This window comes from Callionymus lyra, chromosome 8, assembly GCF_982586985.1.
Source record: "Callionymus lyra chromosome 8, fCalLyr1.hap1.1, whole genome shotgun sequence".
NCBI lineage: Eukaryota > Metazoa > Chordata > Actinopteri > Syngnathiformes > Callionymidae > Callionymus > Callionymus lyra.
The window spans coordinates 322720-345975 of record NC_141825.1 but is presented as its reverse complement, the minus strand read 5'-3'; the positions used below and the strand labels follow the sequence as shown (position 1 = coordinate 345975).

General features: G+C 38.9%; 3 protein-coding genes across 6 annotated transcripts; 2 read left to right on the top strand and 1 right to left on the bottom strand.

Annotated features, from left to right (window-relative positions):
* Window positions 1-199: 199 nt before the first annotated feature.
* Window positions 200-2971, top strand: LOC148072592 (cytosolic 5'-nucleotidase 1B). 3 transcript variants are annotated; one of them, XM_087797818.1, is made up of 6 exons: window positions 200-340; window positions 854-961; window positions 1047-1182; window positions 1636-1758; window positions 2196-2302; window positions 2400-2971. In XM_087797818.1, exons 1-6 carry the CDS (start codon window positions 305-307, stop codon window positions 2619-2621), a joined length of 732 nt encoding a protein of 243 aa, XP_087653944.1. In that variant the 5' UTR covers window positions 200-304; the 3' UTR covers window positions 2622-2971. The 3 variants fall into 3 exon arrangements, with proteins under 3 accessions (XP_087653944.1, XP_087653941.1, XP_087653943.1); XM_087797815.1 differs by having other exon boundaries at window positions 2376-2971; XM_087797817.1 differs by having other exon boundaries at window positions 209-340; window positions 857-961; window positions 2376-2971.
* A 1469-nt stretch (window positions 2972-4440) lies between these two features.
* On the top strand, window positions 4441-14288 carry LOC148072591 (D(4) dopamine receptor-like). The gene is made up of 4 exons (XM_087797814.1): window positions 4441-4734; window positions 6538-6650; window positions 9628-10217; window positions 13855-14288. Exons 1-4 carry the CDS (start codon window positions 4441-4443, stop codon window positions 14067-14069), a joined length of 1212 nt encoding a protein of 403 aa, XP_087653940.1. The 3' UTR covers window positions 14070-14288.
* A 1683-nt stretch (window positions 14289-15971) lies between these two features.
* On the bottom strand, window positions 15972-23223 carry deaf1 (DEAF1 transcription factor). 2 transcript variants are annotated; one of them, XM_087797435.1, is made up of 12 exons: window positions 22874-23223; window positions 22284-22378; window positions 21938-22061; window positions 21612-21755; window positions 21100-21239; window positions 20760-20825; window positions 20499-20543; window positions 20281-20404; window positions 20067-20207; window positions 16539-16819; window positions 16362-16448; window positions 15972-16177 (listed from the first exon to the last, which is right to left on the bottom strand). In XM_087797435.1, the coding sequence occupies exons 1-12, from the start codon at window positions 23070-23072 to the stop codon at window positions 16073-16075; spliced, it is 1551 nt and encodes a 516-aa protein (XP_087653561.1). In that variant the 5' UTR covers window positions 23073-23223; the 3' UTR covers window positions 15972-16072. The 2 variants fall into 2 exon arrangements, 1 of the variants encoding a protein (XP_087653561.1); XR_015712109.1 differs by having other exon boundaries at window positions 16159-16177; window positions 16526-16819.
* Window positions 23224-23256: the final 33 nt, after the last annotated feature.

The following is a 23256-nucleotide window of genomic DNA, read 5'->3' as shown; positions in this document are numbered from 1 at the left end:
AGTCGAAGCAACTGTAGTGGGACTTTTAAGCACTAATATGAGAATATACAATATTTAAAAATGAATAGTGCTTCTTTTGGAAGAAAAAATTAACTTCTGTAAAGTCATCATGTCACTTTAAAAAAAAAACTCGAGATGACTGTAGTTCGCACCTGACCGCTAGATAGCAGCACACAGTGTTATTTTCTCTGTCAACAAACAAGAAGAAGTCAAGTGAGGAAAAGTTGAGAGACGTAGATCAGGCGGAATAGTTTGAACAGTTTGGCAGGACATTTATTTAAGTCAAGTTTATTCTTGCAGAGACATGGTTTCTGCGGTGGAGAACACAGACGTCAAGCAGGTAATATTTACCTGCGACAGGTGTTTAAGATCGTTTCTGCAGAAATGTCACACCAGACGCTTCCTGTCAGTCACGCCCAAGATCACGTATACTAGTCAAGAGTTATTTATTCTAAGAATATCTTGTATTCCAATTCAAATCCTACTTTCAGGTAAACATAGTTAGTGTTTTAATATAATTTAAATATAATTATAAAGAGTTCCCTGGTGATTGTTTAGATTTCCATATCGTTATGTTTTCGGTGACTTCGGTGATTTGTTGAAGAAATATAAGAGGAATCGTATTTTGCTGTTTATTAATATTTGCAATATTTTCGGCGGATTAAAATACGTTTAGCTTTAGTGGGTATTATGGTAGTAGGAAAAAAACGAATCATTATGAACTGATTTATTAACAATAATATCAAGTACACTGCCTTTTAAGTACACTTTGTTTTAATCATTAAGATTATACTGTTTAATGCAATAAATATTTTGTTGTTGTTTTTTTAAGTACATTGTGTTATTCCCACAGAAGGACAGAGAAAAGGCTTTTGTTGTGGCCATCACATCATCTGCTGCATTTCAAACTGAAGAGAATGTTGATGTACTTAAAGAAGGTGTAGCTTTCTCTCTGCTACAGGTACAATTTCCAATTAATATATGCAGACGCTATTACATTTAGTTTTCTTAGTCATTTCACAGATACCTTTTTTTTTAATTTCCAGGCATTGCAAAGGGTCAACAAGTGTCTTCTGGAGGAAAACCCGTCAGAAAACCTTCTATTCGATGTAGTTTTGATCACGACTAACACCATGCAGCAGCAGTTGACTGACTCCATTACCAGCTCGACAAAACATTATGGTATTTACGGATCAATCCCCACCACATATAACCATTGTTTTCTTAGTGTAGTACAAAAGCCCAGGTGCTCACATTTATCCAATTTTAATGATTTATTTGTTGGTCCTATGACTATAATCATACTCTTGAATTAAATTTACAGGAAATTTGAATAATGGGACACAGAAATGATTATTACATTTTGTACTTGGTTTTCAAATACCATCAATTTCATGATTTCTTTTAAAGGCTTCATCACTTTAGGGAGCTAGCTACATGTAAACTTAAATTATTTTAAAAGCTTAAAAGGCATCAAAATATACAGAAAAGTATGTAAAAATTACAATATGCTGCTTGAAGTGCTTTAGTAATCATTTTAATTATAACATATCGTTATATTGTTGTTAATATATTGTTATCACATTGGCACATTTCAGCAGTGATCATTGGGACATATGTTCTCATTCATCACAGGGCTGGATATCGGCAGGTTCTTTTTTTCCTCTGAGGAAGATTTTATTGACACTTTACTGGAAAACAACGTGAGTCTGTTTCTGACTACTGATCAGAACGAGGCAGTAAAAGCAAGTGAACGAGGTCAGTACTGTTTTTATATTTGTTTGTAACTCCAGGAATTAATCTGATCTATTTTATGCTTTTACCTGAAGTTCATCATTCTGTATTTAGATAAAGAGATTGAATAAGCCTTTATAATTTTGATTATGTGTTATGGCACAAAATGTCATTAAACAGATACTTTGATCCAAAGTGATCTATGGGGAAATATTTATGTTCTGGGACCTCGTCTGAGGGTCCACTCTTGTTGCCAGTGGGACTTAACAGTAAACCATAATTTGATTAATTGTAAGTTATTGAAAAAGTGAAACTTTAGATTCATCTTAGTCATTCATACGGTTAGTGTCTTATCAACATCTATGGCTTTTTTTTAATTTTGTTAGGGTATAGATCTGTGAACATTTATTCATTGTGTAGAAGATCATACTGTTTATCTTTACAAAATAAATGTTTTTCAGGAGTCACTTCTTCGCTTCTTGATGGTCAAACAGCTGCTGCACCATCGGACCAGCTACGAATTATTTTCTGTGGCGACTCACTCATGCCGCTATACGCTATCTTGCAGGTGAGTGTTTCTTAAAAGGAACACAATTATATTAATATTAATAAGTTCAGAACTTTTGAATGACATCTCACAGACTACAAAACATTTTATGGCTCAGATTGGCAAGATGCGGAGCAGGTTGAGTTTGATGGACGGCTCTCTCTGCTTCATCATGGTGACCTCACGAGGCAACAGGGAGAGCAGCGGCCGAGCCCTGGAATGGTTGCGTACTCAAGGTATTAAGATAGACGAGGCCTACTGCCTGGCCGGAGCACCTAGACGACCAATCCTCACTCTGCTCCGACATCACTTTCTCCTAGGCAGCAATCTGGAGGCGTGAACTTACAATCATGATCTGCTTCATTAACTTTTGTCTAATGTTACTTTAAGTTTTTATCTATTCTCCCGTAGCTTTAACCTTCTTGGCCCCCAATTAGTGGGTAAAAAAACTTGTTGGAAATAATATTTTTGTTGTTTTCAAAACCTGCCTTCTGTGGTGATACAAATCTACTTTGTCAAATGCAGTTGGTGATGTTCCAGCAGGGGGCAGCAACGTGTATAAGATGGGTACAATTGCATGAAGGAAAGATTTCAAACTGATGATGATAAAGGCTTTTTTGTTATCTCTAACAACATTAAAATGTTTGCACTTATGCTTTGCCCATTTAAAATAAAACATTTTTCCCTGTATGCTGTGGACTGGGAAGTAATACAAAAGTTAGAAATGTAAGTTTTTGTCTTACAGGTTTTTCCTCACACCTGCAAGATAAAGAAAAACAAATAATTTTTCTTTCATCATCTTAGCCTTGTAGGATGCATCACATGGCGTCTACATCTGGCACCTCATCTCCACCCCAACAATTAAAACATGTAATTGAAATGGAAACATGCTGCTGGATTAGTTGCACTCGGAGAATAAATGGATTTAGTGAAAACTAGTAAATATACACATGCAGACATGACAAAATGAGTACCTTGGCTTCCATTGGCAGCAATTTAAGGACTACAACAACGCTTTGACAGTTTTAATTATGATAAGATTCATCTCTGTTTCCAATAAACCATTTTGATTGGATTTGAATATTTGGTAAGGACTAGTTCCTCTGGTCATCTACTGCAGAAACTTGCAGAAGCCCATGAAAGTATGTGTTGTAAACTATTTTATGTTGTTTTTTCACAAAATACTATCCTTTTTTTTAACATATAAAAATCATGATTCTTGTATGTTCTGTAGTTTTACATAACACCCAGTACACCCATGGTCTCGAGCAGTCTGATATAACTGATTTGCTCATTTTTGTGTTATTATTTCAGTTGAGTTTCACCCTTACTATGTTGTATTTATAATAAACAGGGAGACTATTAAAGATGATGCATTTGGGATTGGTTCAAAATGTGTGGTTGATAACGGTTTGGGCTGCAGTCATTCTAAAAGAATTGACTGGCTTGTATCACCTTATATTTTAATAAGAATTTGAATCTATATTCTATTAATCTAAATTAAACATATCAATTATAATATAAAACCGAGCTCATTTAGGATATGACCAATTTGCCTTGCTTCATGAAAAGTGGGTCTAAATAAATCTGCTGATTTGGGGGGAAAGTAGGTCATGTGTGTTTTCTGTAACGTTAATGTCTTGATATGTTTTAGTTAAAGAACCACTTTCACTAAGACATCCATGTGGTGACCAAGCATTGCACATTTACCATCAGTCACGTCGATGAACGTACATCATGCCTCGACATGCATTGAAAGTTTAAACGAGAGAGAACACTCTCACACACACACCGACAGAAACCAGATGAAGGACACACTTCTTAAGCAGCTTAAAGCAGCTAATGTAACCGTCGCGGTGTCTGCAGGTAAGCCATCCCGGACTGAACCACTTCAACCTTCATTAAAAACCCACAAAGACCCCGGAGGATTATTGGGATCTCAAAAATCCAGCTCAGTCGTTCAGCTTGGTCTTCACTTTCAGAAGAATGTTCACTTTTTGAATCGTAGTGGTGGAACGTTGATCGAAATCCATCAAATTCAATTGATTTTTTTCACTCTGTTTGCGTCAAGTGTTATAGTGCAAGAACCGGGTCTCCTAGAGTCTCCCTGGCTCCGTGATGCGGATCCAGACGGGGGACCAAAGTTCGGTCCCGGTCTCATGAGTTGGGTGGCGGGGGCTGCGAGCGGTGCAGCCGCGGCGGGGATGGCGGGGAACTTCAGCGCGGCGGCTGCGGACCCGGAGTCGGACGCGGGCTCGGCGGGACGGAACCTGTCCGCCCTCGTCTTCGGGATCCCGCTGACCATCGTGGTCATCTGCGGGAACATGCTGGTGTGTCTCAGCGTGCTCACCGAGAAGGCTCTGAAGACCACCACCAACTACTTCATCGTCAGTCTGGCGGTGGCTGATCTGATGCTGGCGGTGCTGGTCCTGCCGCTCTTCATCTTCTCTGAGGTGGGTCCACAGACGGGTCACTCTTTAGACAGTTTGTTGGATGGATATCCTTTTGACACTTTAATCAAATACGAAACAAGTCTTGCATCGTGAATAGGAATGGATTCATTGACAAAAGAGAGAAAACAATAATTTAATATTATTTCCAAATTAAATTGGAGCCTGGGGAACTCATTGTGTACTCACCTTGTTAAATAAATGAATATTCATTTATAAATCATATTTTCAACAACAATAAATAAAGGGTTTCATTCTGAGGTTTTCCAACAATTGCTGGCTTGAACTAAAATGTGAAACAAAGGATGCCAAATTCAAATTGTAAGTATCTCTCCATGACACTGTATACAATTAAGTTACTTAAGTATGAACTAAATGTTAAATTGGGAAAATAAGTAGATTTTTGAGGTGTCTTTTAATTGTGGGTTTGAGAATCAACCGAATGTTGATGTTCGTCTCAGTGGCTTAAAGCTTTGGTTTAGATGTCCTATATAAGATCATGATGCAATTTGGGTTTGTTTTTGTAAAATATCACTTTTATTAATATTCTTTAAACAACAAATGAACCGTTTTTGAGCAGCATTAACATAAGCAAAGAATATCCTAATACAGCAATAAATCAAGAAAGGTTGTCTCTTGAGGAAAACGAGGCTTGTTGTAAAACAGGAGAGTAAGTAGACGTGAAGCATTATTCAGCTGTGTAAGTCTGTCATTTATGAAAAAATTTATCAAATGTTTTGGATACAGAAAGCTGCGCCTGAAAGTGAACTCCAGGCAACCTTTAGTTAAACATGCCCACTGTAAGCCCGGCCCTCGCTCAATACTGTGAATACACATCCTAATCGGGATGTGCTTTGACAGCTAAAAAAACAATTGTCTTTTTATAAATGAAAAGGACTTGTGTTATTAACCTCTGGAGTTCAGAAATGAATGGCACTTCCACTTTCTGGCCATGAACCACAAGAGTGGATGTCTCAAGATAGAAGAGAGGACAATTGGTCGTAAGTGACGCCACTCATGTTCACCAAACTTAATTTGTACATTCTTTGTGTAATGGGCTCTCTTCCAGAGGTCAGCTGGGTAGCCCCACAATGTTTTTCCAATAAACAATGGGGGCTGGTCTGTAGTGACAGATGGCTGTTTGTCAGGCATTTGTTGATATTGGTTTTCAATCTTAGTTCAAATTGGGTTACATTAAAACACACCCAAATCCTCTCAATAGAATAATAGAGCACATTTCTTTCTGTTTTTTAAAATCCAATATGTGAATGCATTATACAGACGACATCACATACAAAGAAACACCAGAAGAAGAACACAAAAGTAAAAAAAAAAACACAAAAGAAGCACAATATGGAACTGAAGTATAGGAAAAGACAAAGGATCTCAAAACACTTTCTGGTTGTAGCTGAGACTAACCACACTCCATCACATTATCGATTTGATGCAAAAATGTAAGCATGTCCAAAGAACTTGACAAAAGTTGAAGATGAATATAAAGGAACTTGAAATACTTTTGTTTATCAGGAAATGGGTTCCCACGCTTTTTTTGCCACACCTCCCCTTGCAACATTAAAATGTATTTGCCTCCAACTCTATAACATAATTCATGTTATCAAAGTCATTTGAATCTCTGAAAAGAAAATATGTGTTTGAGACACACATTATGAGTGAAAATATTTGTGTTTTAAAAAGAGAGGGCAACAAATGTGCTGCCTTCAATGACACTCTGTATATACTAAGGTTCATATTTAATTTATAGCTTCACTGTACCCTTAAAATGATCAATTCATTATTCTTTTCCAGTTCCATGACGGGGTCTGGACCCTAAGCACTACCGTCTGTGATGGCCTGATGACCATGGACGTGATGCTGTGCACTTCATCCATCTTCAACCTCTGTGCCATCAGCATAGACAGGTTTGTGGAGACGCCCAACAATACTAGCGAGAGGGCTACTAGCCTATTAGCATTCTAACTAACAATTGTTTTTAGTGTGAAGGTGGGTGTGACAGGACTTTAATCTTGCACGGATGTCAGAGATCAGTCACGAGCCACATCATTTGTTTTTAACCATGCTGTGCAAGTTCATGTTAATTGAAGTCCAGAAAGAAGGATTTGTCTAGCAAGACCGACTGCAAGAATCCGTCAGCGCTTGTTACTCCGGCCCAATAAGATTATCAGAACCATCGGCTGATGTTGAGGGATGGAAGTGGACAGAACAAGCTCTGCTTTCCCTTAAAGCTGGTGGTTTTTTTTTTCCAAGAAATCAGATTAGAAAAAAGAGAGATGGAGCCCACATTAAGTGATGGTTTACGACCTGAAGCTTTTGGAGGTTCAACTGGATAATTTTGAATAATTCATCTTGAGAGCAAAGAACCAGGACTGGAGATCTGCAGAGACCCCCTGATTTATTATCACAAGTTTGACAGGTTTCAATGTAGAATGACTGATAGGGGGGGCAGCGCTATAGCTCCAGGGTGCTCTGGATGAGAAACCTGTGACTGTCCTTTTTTTCATAAATTCACAGAGGTCACTGAATGTTTTTATTCGGCTAATTATCCGGACGTGACTGCAATATCTACAGATGAATTCACTCGGCAGACCGACTCTTTCAAGAAGCAACTTAAGACCTTTATTTGTCCAGGTTTTTTCTTTCTTGTGCCTGTTATATCTATCTCTATGTTGTCTTGGCCTTATAAAGTATGTATTTAACTGTGTATTATTCTGAATGTTTAAGCGCTTTTTGACCTTGGTCTGAGAAAGGCACTTTACAAATAAATAATTACTTACTTACCGAGTGCCGGTCAAGCCACATGATCCATTCTAGGCTTCTCTAGAATCAGTCAAAGTTGCAAAAAGCACATTGGAGACAGAACTCTCTTGTGCACTTTTAACATGCAGAAGCTTCTGACTTGCTCTCCTTCTATTACCCTTAGACTTACCAGCTGCTTTTCACTGTGTCAAAACCCAAATTTTGAATTATATTAATTTCCAAAACAGTTTTACCAACTTAATCCCAGCCGTGCAATAGTAGCTAGTATTTGGCTTGTGGGTGCACAGAGACTGAAAACCACTCACACAGGCACTATATGATCTGGACCAAGTAATTACCGGTATTTACTGGGCATACTGTAGAGTCAATACCCTTTCAGCTGAAACAAAGACACTGACCAACCAGAGGGTTTCTGGAACAGAACAAGACAAAGAACACTATAGGGCGGACAAAGACTTTTAGAGAATGCGACCATAAGCGAGAGAAAAAAAAAATCGACCCATAACATTGTAGAATACAAGCTTCATGCAGGGTTTTACTGCAAAGTATGTTTTATAATAACATGCTACAGGAACATCAACTCAGAGGCAGTAGGTGTCCAGTTAGTTTACAGTAATTGCTAAGGTTTCGGGCCAAGCAGAAATGTTGTCACAGACATCATGTGGAATTCTTGTTGTTTGATCAATCCAGCTGCGTACCTGAATAGTGTTTCGTCCTTTGAAATGGTAAACACTGTTTCATGAAACCTCATAAACCCATCAGACACAGATATTTCTAGAAGTTAATGGAAAATGGGTATGTTGAGTGTTATCAAATAAGCTTAACCATAGGTATTTACATGTTAATCATAGCTTGTGTTTTAAAACAATGCTTGGTCTGATTTGGGATGAAAATTTGTGGCAATCTGTTATTCATTCTAGTCTGTGTTTTTCCAGGAGTGAACTCTGTTCTCTTCTCTCGGATAATCAATAACTTATGATGGAGTATAAAGATGTGACCGAAACTGTTGTTAATTCAGAGTAAAATGGGAAATTCAATGAGAATGTTCTGTATTAAACTCTCCTTGTTGAGAGTAAAATTGTTATGACTTTGAACAAGTTCTGAACTTTGATGTCTATTCTTTAACGTCAGATTCCTGACCTGACAATGTAAAAAAAATTTAAAAAAAAAAAGGTAAAACTTTATTGATCCCTCAGGAGGTCTCCTTCGGGAAATTGTTTTTTCCAGTAGCCAGCAATTTTTCATAAACAATAAAAAATAATACATAAAAAATAAAATAAGAAAAGAACATAAGAGGAAGAACAAGATGACACAATCTAAGTATAAAGATAAAGACAAAGAACATAGGTCAAAGAAAAACAACAAAGGATACAAAGACTAACATGGAACAGAACATCCAGATACTCTCACTCCACTCCTGCCCCCAAACTCAGAATTGTACAATCTAATAGCCCGAGGGATGAATGAGTCCCTGAGTCTATTTGTTTTGCACCTGGGTAGGAGCATTCGTGCACTCATTCTGCTTCTCTGCTCACTGATGACAGTGCTAATGACTGTCATCATCCATGATGGACAGTAGTTTGTTCAATGATCTCCTCTCAGCAACTGTCACCAGTGAGTCCAGCTTCATTCCAACCACAGAGCCAGCCCTCCTGATCAACCTGTCCAACCTGTTGACACTCCTCTTGGACACATTTCCACCCCAACACACCACAGCATAGAACATGACACTGGCCACCACAGACTGGTAGAACATGCAGAGGAGCTTCTTGCAGATGTTAAATGATCGAAGCCTCCTCAGAAAGTACAGTCTACTCTGAACCTTCTTATATACATGGTCTGTATTGCAGGACCAGTCCAGTTTACTGTCCATCCACACACCGAGGTACTTATAGTTGTCCACTATCTCCACCTCGTCGCCTCTGATGGACACTGGACTTGGCTTTGTCCTGGACCTCCCGAAGTCCAAGACCAGCTCCTTGGTCTTTGAGGTGTTCAGCTGCAAGTGGTTCCTCTCACTCCAGTCCACAAAGTCACTTATCAGACTCCCGTGACATGCTTGATTTTGCATCCATGAAATTAACTCCATGACTCCAATTGTTTTGTTTTTCACGTCTGCAGGTTCATTGCCGTGTTGATCCCCCTCAACTACAACAGGAAACACGTGGATCTGCGTCAGACAGTTTTGTTATCGGCCACATGGATTCTTGCTCTGGCTGTCGCCTCGCCCATCATTTTTGGCATCAATAATGTCCCAGGTCGAGACCCCACTGAATGTAAGCTGGAAAACGATGACTACGTCTTGTACTCGTCTGTGTGCTCCTTCTTCATCCCCTGTCCTATCATGGTGCTGCTGTATTGTGGGATGTTCCGTGGGCTCCGGCGCTGGGAGGAGGCCCGTAAAGCTAAGCTCAGGAAGAGCATCGAGGCGTGCCGCAAGCTGCAGGGAACCAGTGCTACAATGCCGCCTCTTGCCTCGCTGCCGCCACTGCTGCCTCCTTTCATCGAAAGAGACTTGATAGAGGGTCCGAAAGAGCCGACGCCGCTTCCGTCCACAGAGAAAGCCTTCCCCTCACCAGATTGTAAAGACAGCTCCGTTCAGACAGTGAGCTTTGCCGATATAAAATTTAACCCTGAGCCTCGAAGGAGAAAACATGCTAAGATCAACAGCCGTGAGAGGAAAGCCATGAAGGTTCTACCAGTTGTCGTAGGTAAGTTTAGACGTGTTCACAATCTAAGGGAGATTCATACTTGCCTCAGGCTGTGTGCATTAGTTTAACCTAGTGTTGATGACAGGAATGAAAATTTTCAATCGGGCTTATCATATTTATTGACCTGTGCTGTGTCTCAAATCGCATACTAGCGTACTCAGAGTTAGTATTTTTAGTGCGTTAGTGCGTCTCAATTCTTAGTATGCGAAATTTAGTGCGCCATGCACACTAAATTGGCGTACTAACACGCCCACAAAACTGAGCATGGTTCGATGGACACTAACCACCCTAAACAGCCGCCATCTTAATGACGTTTTAAACTGAATTTACGTCATATATAAATGCATATATATGCATATACTTACAGGTGCATTTTCAGCAGCAGTAGGAGGATGACACATCTTCGGTGCTGATACCAGCTTAAATATCTCGCGAATATTTCGATTCTCATATTTTTTCTTTATTTCTTTTTCCAAAGTTGCAAAACGTGCTGCCAGCAGGTGTCGGCGATAGCGTTCAAACAGCTGGTTGAAACATCGTTAAATAGTAGTAGAAGAAGAAGCTGTCATGTGATTTCCGGTTAGTGTGTAGCAGCAGTGTTTGATTTGAGACATACTATCTGTGGAGAATTTGCGTACTAGTTAGTACGTACACTAAACTGATGCATACTAACTTCTAGCATACTAAGAGTAGTATGCGATTTGAGACACAGCTCAGGTAAAAAGCTATCATCCTGTCAAATGCTTGGTGACCAGGGAATGCAAACCATAGAGAACAAAGGATCCTTTACCTTTACAATTGTTTTTTTTCTTTCTTATCTGACACATTGTGTGCTTTGTTATGTACTCTATATAGTGTTGGCCCCATACACAAGCAGACTTTGGCAATCTTTAGAAATGATTTCTGGATTCAAAACAACCTCCCAATGATATTAGAATATATTGTTTGAAATGTGTTTTTTGCTTACATTGTCAAGAAACTAAAAAAGGTTTTCTGGCACCAGGAGCTCTTATTCACCTAAACTATGCGAAGTAATGTAGTGACTAAATCAGCGCAGATGGTTCTTTCACCTTTACTCTTGATGTGTGTCACTCCTCATAAAGGTTGAGCTATTTATAACAATCAGGGTTGGTTGTAATGCAAAAGAGGGCCTTCCTGTGGGAGCTAATCCTGCTGCGTCTTAATCTGAAATCCAATTATTACATAAGGGTCAGTCCAGCTGAGGCCCGAGTGTATTCTTAACACAACAGTGAGGAAAAAGACAAAATAAGTGTTTCTTTAATGAGCAATATTTCTTAATGGTGGGTTATTTAAAATACGTTTAATAAATGACCTACACTATTAAATTGTACAATTCTGAGTTCGGGGGCAGGAGTGGAGTGAAAGTATCTGGATGTTCTGTTCCATGTTAGTCTCTGTATCTTTGTCTTTGTTGTTTTTCTTTCCTTGACCTATGTCCTTTGTCTTTGTCTTTAGACTTAGATTGTGTCATCTTGTTCTTCCTCTTTATGTTCTTCTTATTTTATTTTTTATGTATTATTTTTTATTGTTTATGAAAAATTGCTGGCTATTGGTAAAAAACAATTTCCCAAAGGAGACCTCCTGAGGGATCAATAAAGTTTTACCTTACCTTACCTTACCTTACACATCTAAAATGTTAGCCTTTATACTACACAGCCTAAAGCTTAACTTTATAACAATGTTTCATTTAAGAATGACCAGAAGTCTTCGTGACCATATATGCAGGCTATGTTTCGGTCAGATTCACTGAAAAATGTTTATCCACCAATTTGTTGTGTATCGTACGAATCATTATCCTCATTTAGGTTGCATAAAAAGACATCAAAAATGCTTAGAGCTGAATGAAAGTTGCCAGTTGGAAAATACTGTTGTCTGAAACAATAGTTGAAGATGTTGTTGACTATCCATAAACAATATTTCTACTCTATCAAGAGTCTACCGAAGGTCTGTAGACGTAAACGAGAAGAACTGTTGAACTACTTTGCGTTGTGTGATTGTTATTACTGCCGTGTCTTTGAAACTGAGTGTGTAAGTTTGGTAGGACAATAAAAAAATATTTTAGAAGTCGACATCGAGGCCAAAACAAAATTTATATTTACCAAACAATTGAAACAGGAAGTATAAGTCTGACTGTCTAACTTGTTTTTTCATTCTTGGAGGCTAAATCTACCTTACTCCTTCCTGACTCACTCACATGTTTGAAATGTAAATGTCTTCCTCTCCAAGATGCAGTAAGTTCCTCATCATGATGATGTTTAAAGTGATTACTTTATGAAGTTTTCCCTGACTGAAATCATGGCATACAAGGGGTTACAAGAGCGGAGACCATTATGATGTAATAGCTGCAATCAAGCCCCTATTAATCCCTGTTTTTGCTCCTTTACCAACACACCATCAAATTCATTTCCTTTATCAGTATATGTTATGTATGTGCATGTTTACATACTGTAGATACGGTGTCTTATCTTAAAAACTGGCATTTTTATAGGTCATTATACAAACATTAACATTAATTTGCTTTGATTTTTTGCCAACCATTCGGTGGACAACATAAAATCACCTGGCAGGACAGATTCAGCCCCCGGGCCAAGCATTTAAAGCATGTGTCTCATGTCGTGGTGGTGCTGCTCTTTGGACACGTCCTAGATCATTGTTGGACAAATAAAGTTCCTAAGGGGACACATTACATACTTTGTCTGTCATAGAGCGGTCAAGCAGAAAGACATGTCAAACAAAGACAGATCGGAAGATAAATGAGGTTTTACTTTTCAAGACAAGACATACTCACAAAATGAACAATTAAATCACAAATTAAAGAAGCAAAACTGAGATCGAGGGGCACACGGTGGTGCTGTGGTTTCAGGATCACCTCACAGCAAGGGTGCTGGTTCGCTTCCTGGTCAGGAGGGAGCCAACTTCTGATCTTTCTGTGTGGGTTTACTCCAGGCACTCCTGTTTCCTCCCGAGTTCCAAAAACATACAGAGGTTGATTATGAACTTTGTCAAATTGTCTATAGGTATGAGTGTGTGAATGGTTGTGTGTCTTTGTGTGCCCTGCGACACACTGGCATCCTGTCCAGGGTGTTCAGCTCCTCCCGCCATAGAATCTTGAATGGGCTCCCACAAGGGATTAAGCATCAAAGAAAGTGAATGAAAAACGGAAATCGAGATAATGAGGATTAAAAATATTGGGTTGTCTTTTTTTAAAGTACCTGTTGCTACATTTAATAAAATGAGTAATTACAAATCACCACCTCAAAGCTTTGACCACCAATTTGGGGTCTCTAAATCAAAAACTAATTACTAAAAGCTTTATAAACAAAGATTATAAAGACCACTGTGGACAGAAATGTATTCTCTGGTATTTCTTCTGCTAAATACATCAAGCAAATGATGTTGTGCTGGTGAGCTCCCAGTATAGGCACCCTCATTAATCAACTAGGACATGGACTGGATACTTCACAACAAACTGCTTTTCCTTAAGCGCTTTGTTCCAGTTTTAAAACAAATTCATTGTTCATATTGAACCCAACTTTGCTGAACAACTCAACAAAATGAGCTCACTTTTATCTTGACTTTTAACTCTTTAAAATGCCTGAAAATTATTTTCTTTCAGGGGCTTTTCTCTTCTGCTGGACGCCCTTCTTTGTCCTGCACACCCTGCGAGCTCGCTGCCAGGATTGCAACATTCCGCCCGCCCTGATGAGCGTGGTCACATGGCTCGGCTACGTCAACAGCGCTCTGAACCCCATCATCTACACCATCTTTAACACCGAGTTCAGGAAGTTCTTCAAGAAGTTCCTGGCCAGATGCTGCTCCCTCAACAACTGACATGGATTACGGTTCGGATAAAGACGTCTCCATCTATGACTCTGAAAGATGATAACACCCAATGTTTGACTATTAAAGCCAAAGTTCACATCCATTAAAATAAAGACATTATGCAAAGATTTAATGTGGACATTGGACAAACATTATTTGTGTGCTGGAGTTGAGATTGATTTTTATATGTTAAAACCTCATCTTTTCATAATAAAGTAACTTTTTTACTTTGACGCCACACCTTTTAGAATTATTTCTTTCAAGCTGTTCATTGAGGGCAGTTCCCACTCACCACTACTGACACCATAATAGAAGTTCTAGTGTCGACATGGACTTATTTTGCCGTACATTGCACCTCAACAGTACTTTCATTCCATTAACAACTCTTCCAATACTTGTGAAGAATGTTGACAATAAAATGAATAACACAAATTTAACTATGTTGGACAATATGTCACAAGTAACAGGTCAGTATATTCCTCACCTCTGCTGCAGCTCATGCTATTAGTTGGCTATCTTGCTTTTGACTTTAAAGGTTTGGAATGAGTTTCATTAACTGCGCTATATAAATAGAGATTATTATTATTATTTGTTATACATTTTTCTATTTTACACAGTTAGAATGCTACTATAAATGACAATTTCACATTTGGATCTATTTAAATTCTTGAATCCAAATAAAAAACATAAAGCTGCTTGCTTTGGTATTTCCTTCCGTAAAACTAAAAGTGTTAGAATTCACATGGTATACATGGTTACTGGAGTAATAGGCTCCAGTGCCGTGTGGTGGGCTAATGAGATGGCATATCCTTATAGCTGCACTAGAACTAACCTTCATCATCTAAATGTAAAGTGTCAAGCACAAGGATCGTTTGGCTTCATTACTCCTACAAGGAAGCTATGTTTTTGTCTGCACAGCAATATCTCAAAACCAGTGCATGTTGATAATGGAACGAGGTTCAAATGATTACTTTACTTTACTGATGTTTGAATCGTTTGAAGATGGTTTACTCTTTGTGGAGCAGAAGAAGCTGTGTGTGTTGTGTGTGGCAGACTTAGAACGCTACAGCCACTGGCTGACCCATTGCTCGGATTAAAAAAATTTGAGCAATCAAATAAAAAAATAAACAATATGGACAAAATTAGCAGTTTGGAGGGCGTACGCTCTTTTCATTGTTTTTTTTAATTTAAAACAGTTGCGCTAAATTACTAAGGGGAACAAGAACTGATGTGAACTGGTCAATTGAAGAAACATGGTTGTTTAAGCTCAATTACGACTGCATTTATCCAAAAGTGCATCAGTTTATCTAAAAACGTGACATTATTGAACGGTTCAATGATGTTTTTAAATAAACTGAGAGGAAGATGATTGAAATACAGACAGTTACATAGTCGTAACTTTGGCTGACGTTTTATAAGACGACAAATCCTTCTGATGGTTTGAAAGATTTAATCTACGAAAGCTCTCGAGAACCATACGTCACTATCACTCACAGATCTGTTTTTTTTCTTCTTATTGAACCATTTTAAAGCAGCGTTTCTCCCCGAGGTGGTGGATGAAAGAGGTTCCAACATTTTGCTAACGTCACCACAACAGTGGGGGAGGTAGTGGGAGGTCTCCTGTCAGATAGCAGATGTCCACTGGAGCGCCACTGGGAATGAATGAAATGTCACTGTCCAAGATGATTCATTTTGATGGACTGCTGACATCATAAAAAAAGGAACTGTAGCACACAACCCAAATATGAGTATCGATCTGTTTTTCTGACAGAACTCAACGAGACTGTTGAGTCAGCAGGAGGTGAGAAGTTGACAGATGTAAGATCAGTCCTCCACATACAGAGGATAAACTGAAGTCGTCAGGTCACACTGTAGAACCTCAATCAATGAAAGTAAACACAACAATTTTGTTAACCTTATTTTTAATAAAAAAGCTTCTAGGTCAGTCAGACAGTTTGACTCAAAACACGTTTGCTCAGTGAACGAACACAAAGGTGACTCTTCAAACCTGGCTACACCTTCACCTTGTCCATGCTGATGGTTATGATGGATCCCTCATCCTGTTTGGACAAGCCAGCGGATGATTGACAGCACGAGTGTTGGTGGTCTTTCCAGTCCTGGAGAGGAAAAAAAAGAAAATAAATCATGTTTTCTTATAAAAATTACAAACAATTTGAAAGAGTTCTGAAAACATTGTTGCCATTAGTATCTCTACCCCAGTAAAAAGTCAACTATCCTATCTATCCAGCAATAAAAACAGAGATATTTAAGTTTAATAAAAGATGAAAATATCATTCTTGCCTTCCTCTGACAGAAGGTGGAGCAGTAGTTGACCTTGTGACAGCCAGTGCACTCGCTCAATGCAGCCCGGCCACAGTTTTCACATTGCTACAAACAAACGGAATCAAAAGATTCAGAAGACGCTTAACTACACGGTCAAGAAACAAGTAGATCTTTGCAATGACCTCGTCTCATCACCTCTTTCTGTACTCCGTGACTTTTTAGTCCTGTGGCGTCTGTGGAGGTGTTCTTGGCTTGCTCGATCAACGTCTTTAGCTGCTGCACGTTAGCCATCAGCGTGTTGGCCATCTCCTCCAGATACAGCCAGGTACTCCTCTGACCCTCACAAACTGAGAGCCCAAAGCTGCCCACCGGCCCCACATCCAATCCTCCGACCAGCCCGGACGACTGAGAACCCATCTCCATCTTCATCGGGACATGCTGCGGCGAGACGGCCAAAGCTGGTAATGCTGTCAGAACTAAAGAGAAGAGTCTTCAGGAGATGATTTTATCATGTAAGGGAAAGAGAAGCTGCAGAAACACATATGTAAACAACATTTAACATTGTTGCTTGTGCCACCTTTATTTATAGTGCTGGGCTGATGAAGCTTCATGAAGCAGAAAGTAAGTCAGTGAGTCTGATTGTATTTCATATCTTTGAGTAAGTCAAGCTCAGAATCTTGAAGCAGCAAGTCAGTGAAAGTAAAAAAAAGATTTGGATTTTCATCAAAGTTGAATTATTCTTGTAATTTTGGAGTTCCTGTCATGTTAAAAAGACTTGAATTTAATAACTGTCATATGTGAAAAATGTCAATTATCTTGGAAAAAAGATTCTCTTCTCTCATTTGAAAGATTGTGCTGCTATAGAATCTGGCAGAAAACCCAGCAGACCCAAATATAACTGCATAACTTGAGAATCATGTTTATTATTAAACATTTCACAAAAAATGTCTTTCATTTTTGTTTGTGAGAAATCTTACAATCAAAAATGTAGTTTTAAATAAGAATAAGTAGCAACACAGTTGGAGCATCACACAGAAATAAATGAATTTTGCCTCTCTATTCAAATCTATCACAGGATTAAAAACAGCATGAAGCATTTAACTCCACACTTATAATTTAAAAGGATTGCATTAAATGTTTGGAAGTTATTTCTTAATTATGTACAACTATGAGAGAAGGTCATGACCAAGACATGTCTTATTATATAATACATGAAAAAAGTGTCCACATTTGCAACTGGAAACTTCGGGAACAAACTGGAGCTTCTACAGTCATGACTCTATATGTCTATAAATCCACAGTTGGATACCTGAGAGATGGAGTAGAGCCCGCAGGCTCAGGTGAGTGTCTCAGCGTGAGCTGCTCCATACGTTCACTACCGACCTACATACGCCAACAATGTCTGATTACACTCCTGGAGTGGTGGTGTAGACGCAGATGACGTCACCTGGACCACTCTAAACAAAGCTATAAATCAATTACTGCAGACATGTTCTGAAGTGTTCAAGCTTGTGACGGCAGACCTCTCACAGATCCAGTGTTGGTGATTTCATCTGCTCAGAGGTATTGTATTAGATATCCAAGTGACCAGAACAGAACGGCCTCAGTTTGCAAATACTGTACAGTGTTGAATAGAGGATTTAAGAAGACACTTCTTCCGTGACAGTGTGTTTACACGCAGGACACACCTCATCCACCATGGCCTTCCTCGCTGATCCATCAACTTCACATGAATAACAAGGTCAGAGGAAAAGCATTTCATGCCTGAATATGTTCATGAATGGTATCATCAATGAGGCAAGTGATCACAGTGGGAGCAACCTTCTACAATGACAAACAGCAGTCCAGATTGCACTGCACTGACCTCCGGGATGTCTGAAGATCATCATGCCCTTTTCGACACACTCTCTCTCACCCTTCATTCACAACAGTGTCTAATAGCGTGACTGATGGTGGAGACACCAATTTCTGATCCTTTGATCAAAAGGAATGCTGGTTTAATAATCATAAAAAGAGGAAGGAAATTCCCTTTGAAATCAAATCACCAACACCAACCAGTAACTGATACATCAACAGCTTTAGAAATCCCATGGTAGAGCTCCATTAGCTTAGAAAAACACTTATCCTTGAATGATTATTACAACAAATAAGATGATCCAAACATCTTAAGACGTTTTTATTTGTTCAGGCTTTTCCTTGATTTCCTGGAACTCCTGTTGTGTTATCAGTTTTATCTTGATCTTTAAAATATATACTTTATTGAATATTGTTTTGATTGTTAAAGCGCTTTGTGACCCTGGTCTGGAAAAGCGCTATACAAATAACAATTACTTACTAACATCACATAAACAATTTAAACAATTTCCCAAAGGAGACCTCCTGAGGGATCAATAAAGTTTTACCTTACCTTATAAAGTTGGTTCATCATGTGGGAGATTAGCTTAGTCAACAATGAGAGAATCAGATAAATAGGACAACCTGAGCATGTGTACATGTTTGACATTCATCCATTGTCACAATGAAAACTTAGTAAGTAAGTAATTTTTATTTGTATAGGGCCTTTCCAGACCAGGGTCACAAAGCGCTTAAACAATCAAAACAATATTCAATAAAGTATATACTTTAAAGGGCAAGATAAAACTGATAACACAACAGGAGTTCCAGAAAATCAAGGAAAAGCCTGAACAAATAAAAACATCTTAAGATGTTTCTTAAAGGAGTCAGTAGACTCCATCAAGCGCAAAGAGAGAGGAAGATCGGGTACAACGTAGATTAGGATGTTGTGTTTACAACACTGCAATTAAAGGTTTCTAATTCTGATGATACCAACTGCGATCAGAGGCCCTTCAATGAAAGCCTTGTTATTTCAACTTTGTGAATGTTACTTGAGCTTGTAAAAGACTTTGGAAGGTCACATATATTTCCGAAAATCACATGAACCAGTGACAGATTAAAGTCAAGTGTCATATCATCTTAACACTCTGGGTACAGTCTCACACCCAGAGGCGCAGGGTGTATTATTAACCTTTGGGTGAAGGACAAACGGAAACTCTTGACAGATCGTTCATGCAGACTGCATGAGTGTGTTCAATCACACTGTCCCTTTGCAACATAAAAAAAATACATTATTGAGTATAAGGGCATAAGTTGCTGTGGCACACCAGCAAATGAACGTGGCAATGGTGAGTCTTGGTGTCTTGAAGGAAACTAAGGTGTTGTTAAATGAGGACCATGTCTGCAGAGCTGCTTCCTCCTGGGAGCTCATTACAGCGGAAGGAAACAGCCTATCAGTGAGCAGCAGTGGTGCTCTGAGGGAAGATGATAGGATGATGGATAGGCCACCGATCAGTGGTGTCGACAAGAATATAGGACTGAAATAAATTTAAAAAACAACTCAGCTCGTAAGCTTAAATGATTAAGTGACTGCTGGAAGGGTTTATGATATTCATGGAGATATAATCAAAGTGAAAACTGAAATGATCACTGACATCTTCTGACAAACATGAATTAATCCTCCTCCAACCAGCTGTACAAAGCAGTCATGACCCTCCTTTGTTTATACAACAAGAGCCTTGGAGGTGGCGACGTCTCCATAAATACAAAGTTTTTAGCGGGCGGGGCTTAGCGCATATATATCTATATATAAGTTTGGTATTTCCGAATGTATCTTTTTTGGCAGCATAAGAAGAGGAAGTACTTGATTAACGGAATGATGTGCTGTACCTGCAGAGCTGGTGAATACGTCACTCTGTGTTGAGCTCTCTGAAAGGATGGCTGCTGCAGCGTTGCCTGCTTCAACGGTTGCCGTGCGGTCAAAGGTCAGTGTGCCCTGGGTGGTAATCTGCCCCGACGGGGAGACCGTAACTGTGAGAAAAGAGAGCACTTGTTGCAAACTTCACTGGACCCAATTAAAAATGTTATTACTGTTCAAACGTACATGTGGTGCCCGGGGAGAGAGTGATGTTCTTGGAAGAAGGAACCTCTTTTTTGACTGGAATGAGAGGTGGATCATTGTCCTTTTTCCTCCTCTTGTAGGGGACAAAGAGTCGGACGGGACCAGTCTAAGGAGCATTCAGAAGAAAGTTAATTAAAGTTACCACTGAAATCCACTGATGAGATGTATCCATACAAAAAGTTAAGATAAACAATATTTACCATACTTATTGGGTCAAGTGTGGGTGCTTCACCGTCCTTTTGAGACTGTGTACAAAGACATTTTCGGGAGAAACAAAAGAAGGATATGGGGTCAAGATGTGTTTTGAGCAAATAAAATCACAAGAGACGTTGCTATCTTAAATGTTGCTTTTGCCAGGAAGAAAGCAGGTTAAGAATAGCCTGAACAAACAAAGCAAGAGAGCGCCATCTACTGTTGGTTTATGATATCACCAAAAGATGCAGGAAAGCTGAGGAACCTACCTCTGTCAGGTCGTCACAACAGGCTCCACATGTACATGAGGCAGCATGGGGGTTCAGGATACGTTCCTGAAAACAGAGTAGATTACTCGTGTAAAATAAACACGATTGAATGAAACCCTAGTAGCACTATTTTTCTGATCGCTAAATGGTTCAGTTAAAACACAAATATGCATTTAAGCTCTGGTCCATGAACAACTGTTACTATATAAACAATAATTAACATATTATTATAATATATTTTATATTTTAAACTAGTAGTCAACAGGTTGATCACTATTCGAATATGTTATCCATGGTTTTACTACTAAAACACTTGTGTCTTGCAGCACTGAAGTATTACCTGTATGAGGCAAAGAAGAGGTCGTCCCGCATATCGAATGCTCCTCTTCCAGTCCTTGCTACTTCCTCTCCCTGCCAAAGCTTCAAACTCTGTGGGTGTCAACCACTGTTGGTTGTGTTTAATGCATCTGCCCTTTCCACCTGTTGACACATTTTGACATTTCTCAAATATGAGCACAATCTCAAATACAAAATGCATTTCACAAGTAAACAGTTCATATTTTAGATCAAGATTTACTTACATTGCCTGCGAACTTGTAAAACTAGCTTCGAGCCATCTATCTATCATCTGCCTTTGTGATGACCTTATTTAGAATATAGATGGATCAATTTGAAAATCGTTTTAAACTAATTATAGCACCATTTCAGGTAAAATGGGTTTATATGGTCTGCTATTATATTGATGTGTTAACTAAGGATATATCATTCTTCTTATCCAGCTTATCCTAGTTTAGCGTTAACTGCTTTTTGCTACAAAAATAAATAATGTTGTCCAACAGATAACCAGATTACCTGATCCCAGTCTGGTCTTGAAGAGGACACCACTAGTGCTCCTGCAGCGGACTGGCAGCTCGCTGTTGTGGACTGAGGGGTCCCAGTTGTACTTCGAACCATTTTCATGAGCTTGAGTTAGTGGAGTGGGTGGAGTTTGTCGACCTACAAGATGCCATAACACCCAAGATGATTTAGATTCTCTTCAAGTGAATAAAACATCATCCAAAGTCCAGATTGTTTTAGAAAGCTGCAACAGTTATGCATTACGATTGATTATTACACTTACGCAGATATGTGTAAAGACTCCGTTTAAAATGTAAGCAATAGCATTAACATACATGTACCTGTATTTAAAGATGCTGGCTTGAGACCAGCAGCCTCCACGATGCTGGCATCTGCATGGACCACAATGAGTGTGGCTTTCTGGGTACCAAGACCTTCACTCAGCTGAAGAGTTGTTCTTCCACTCTGTAGACAAATATTACATTTGAACATACATGCTGAATTTTTATTACTTATATTAATAATAATATACTATTAAGTTTACATATTCCCCTAAGTAAACCTAAAAAACAATATAATACCATTTAAACAGCATCTTAAAAAATGTAAAATATGTAAATAAATAAAAAAAACACTACATCAGAACTTCAAAATGTCACTGAGGGATGTTTGTGTTGAACACGTTACCAGCATGTGTTCTGGAAGACTCTCAGATGCACTGACTGTGGTGAACACACCGTCGGATGTTGTCTGGACGTCACTCACAGACACTGTTGCAACGTCTGGACAATAACACACATAAAATCATATATTGAGTTTTTAGTTAAGACGTTTCTATTTGTTCAGGCTTTTCCTTGATATTCTGGAACTCCTGTTGTGTTATATATGTGTTATGCTATACAAATAAAAATTACTTACTTACTTTGAAATTAATGAAAAAAGTTGTCAACCTCGTTTTAATCTAATAATTAAAATTCAAAGCTTGGCTTCAAAATTAAAATTTATAAAGAAAATCAATAAAAAGAACAATTTTCCATACAGGCTTTCATTATATCAAATAGTTTCGTGTATGAATGATATTGAATACAACCAGGATTAGAGTTTGTTATAGTTGTTTTTTTGTTTAAAATTATGAAGTTTCAACGTTTTGTTGTGTTGATAAAGGAAATGTATTTTCATAGTGGATAAAACGCTAAAAAGAGATGTGTAAACAGAGTGCAAATCAACTCTATTGCATCTCTATTACACTAGCAGCTAAATGCTAACTACAGACTCGCCTGCGAAAGCTGCCTCGGCCTCGTCAGAGTTCGGCAAGGACTCGGCTCCCATGTCGATGTTTCCCGGTTCCGCCATTACAGTCATCGTGGGCACTTCGGGCTCCGATTCGGTATCCGAATCCACTCGCCCCGCCGACGGCTCGTCGAGGGGCGGTTTCTCCAGTTCGAGAGCCTTCGTGGCCGACTGCGCTTCGTCCATTCCTCTGCCGACAAGAGCCGAAGCCGACGAAGCAGCAACGAGGCCGTCTGGAGCCGAACAACGCCGAGCTCTGCCCGAAGCCGAGAGAAGACGCTCGGAAAAGAAACGGATAATTAAATCGTATAAAAAGAAGACACAAATGTCGGCAATAAAAAAGTGACCAGATTAAATAATAGACAAAGAC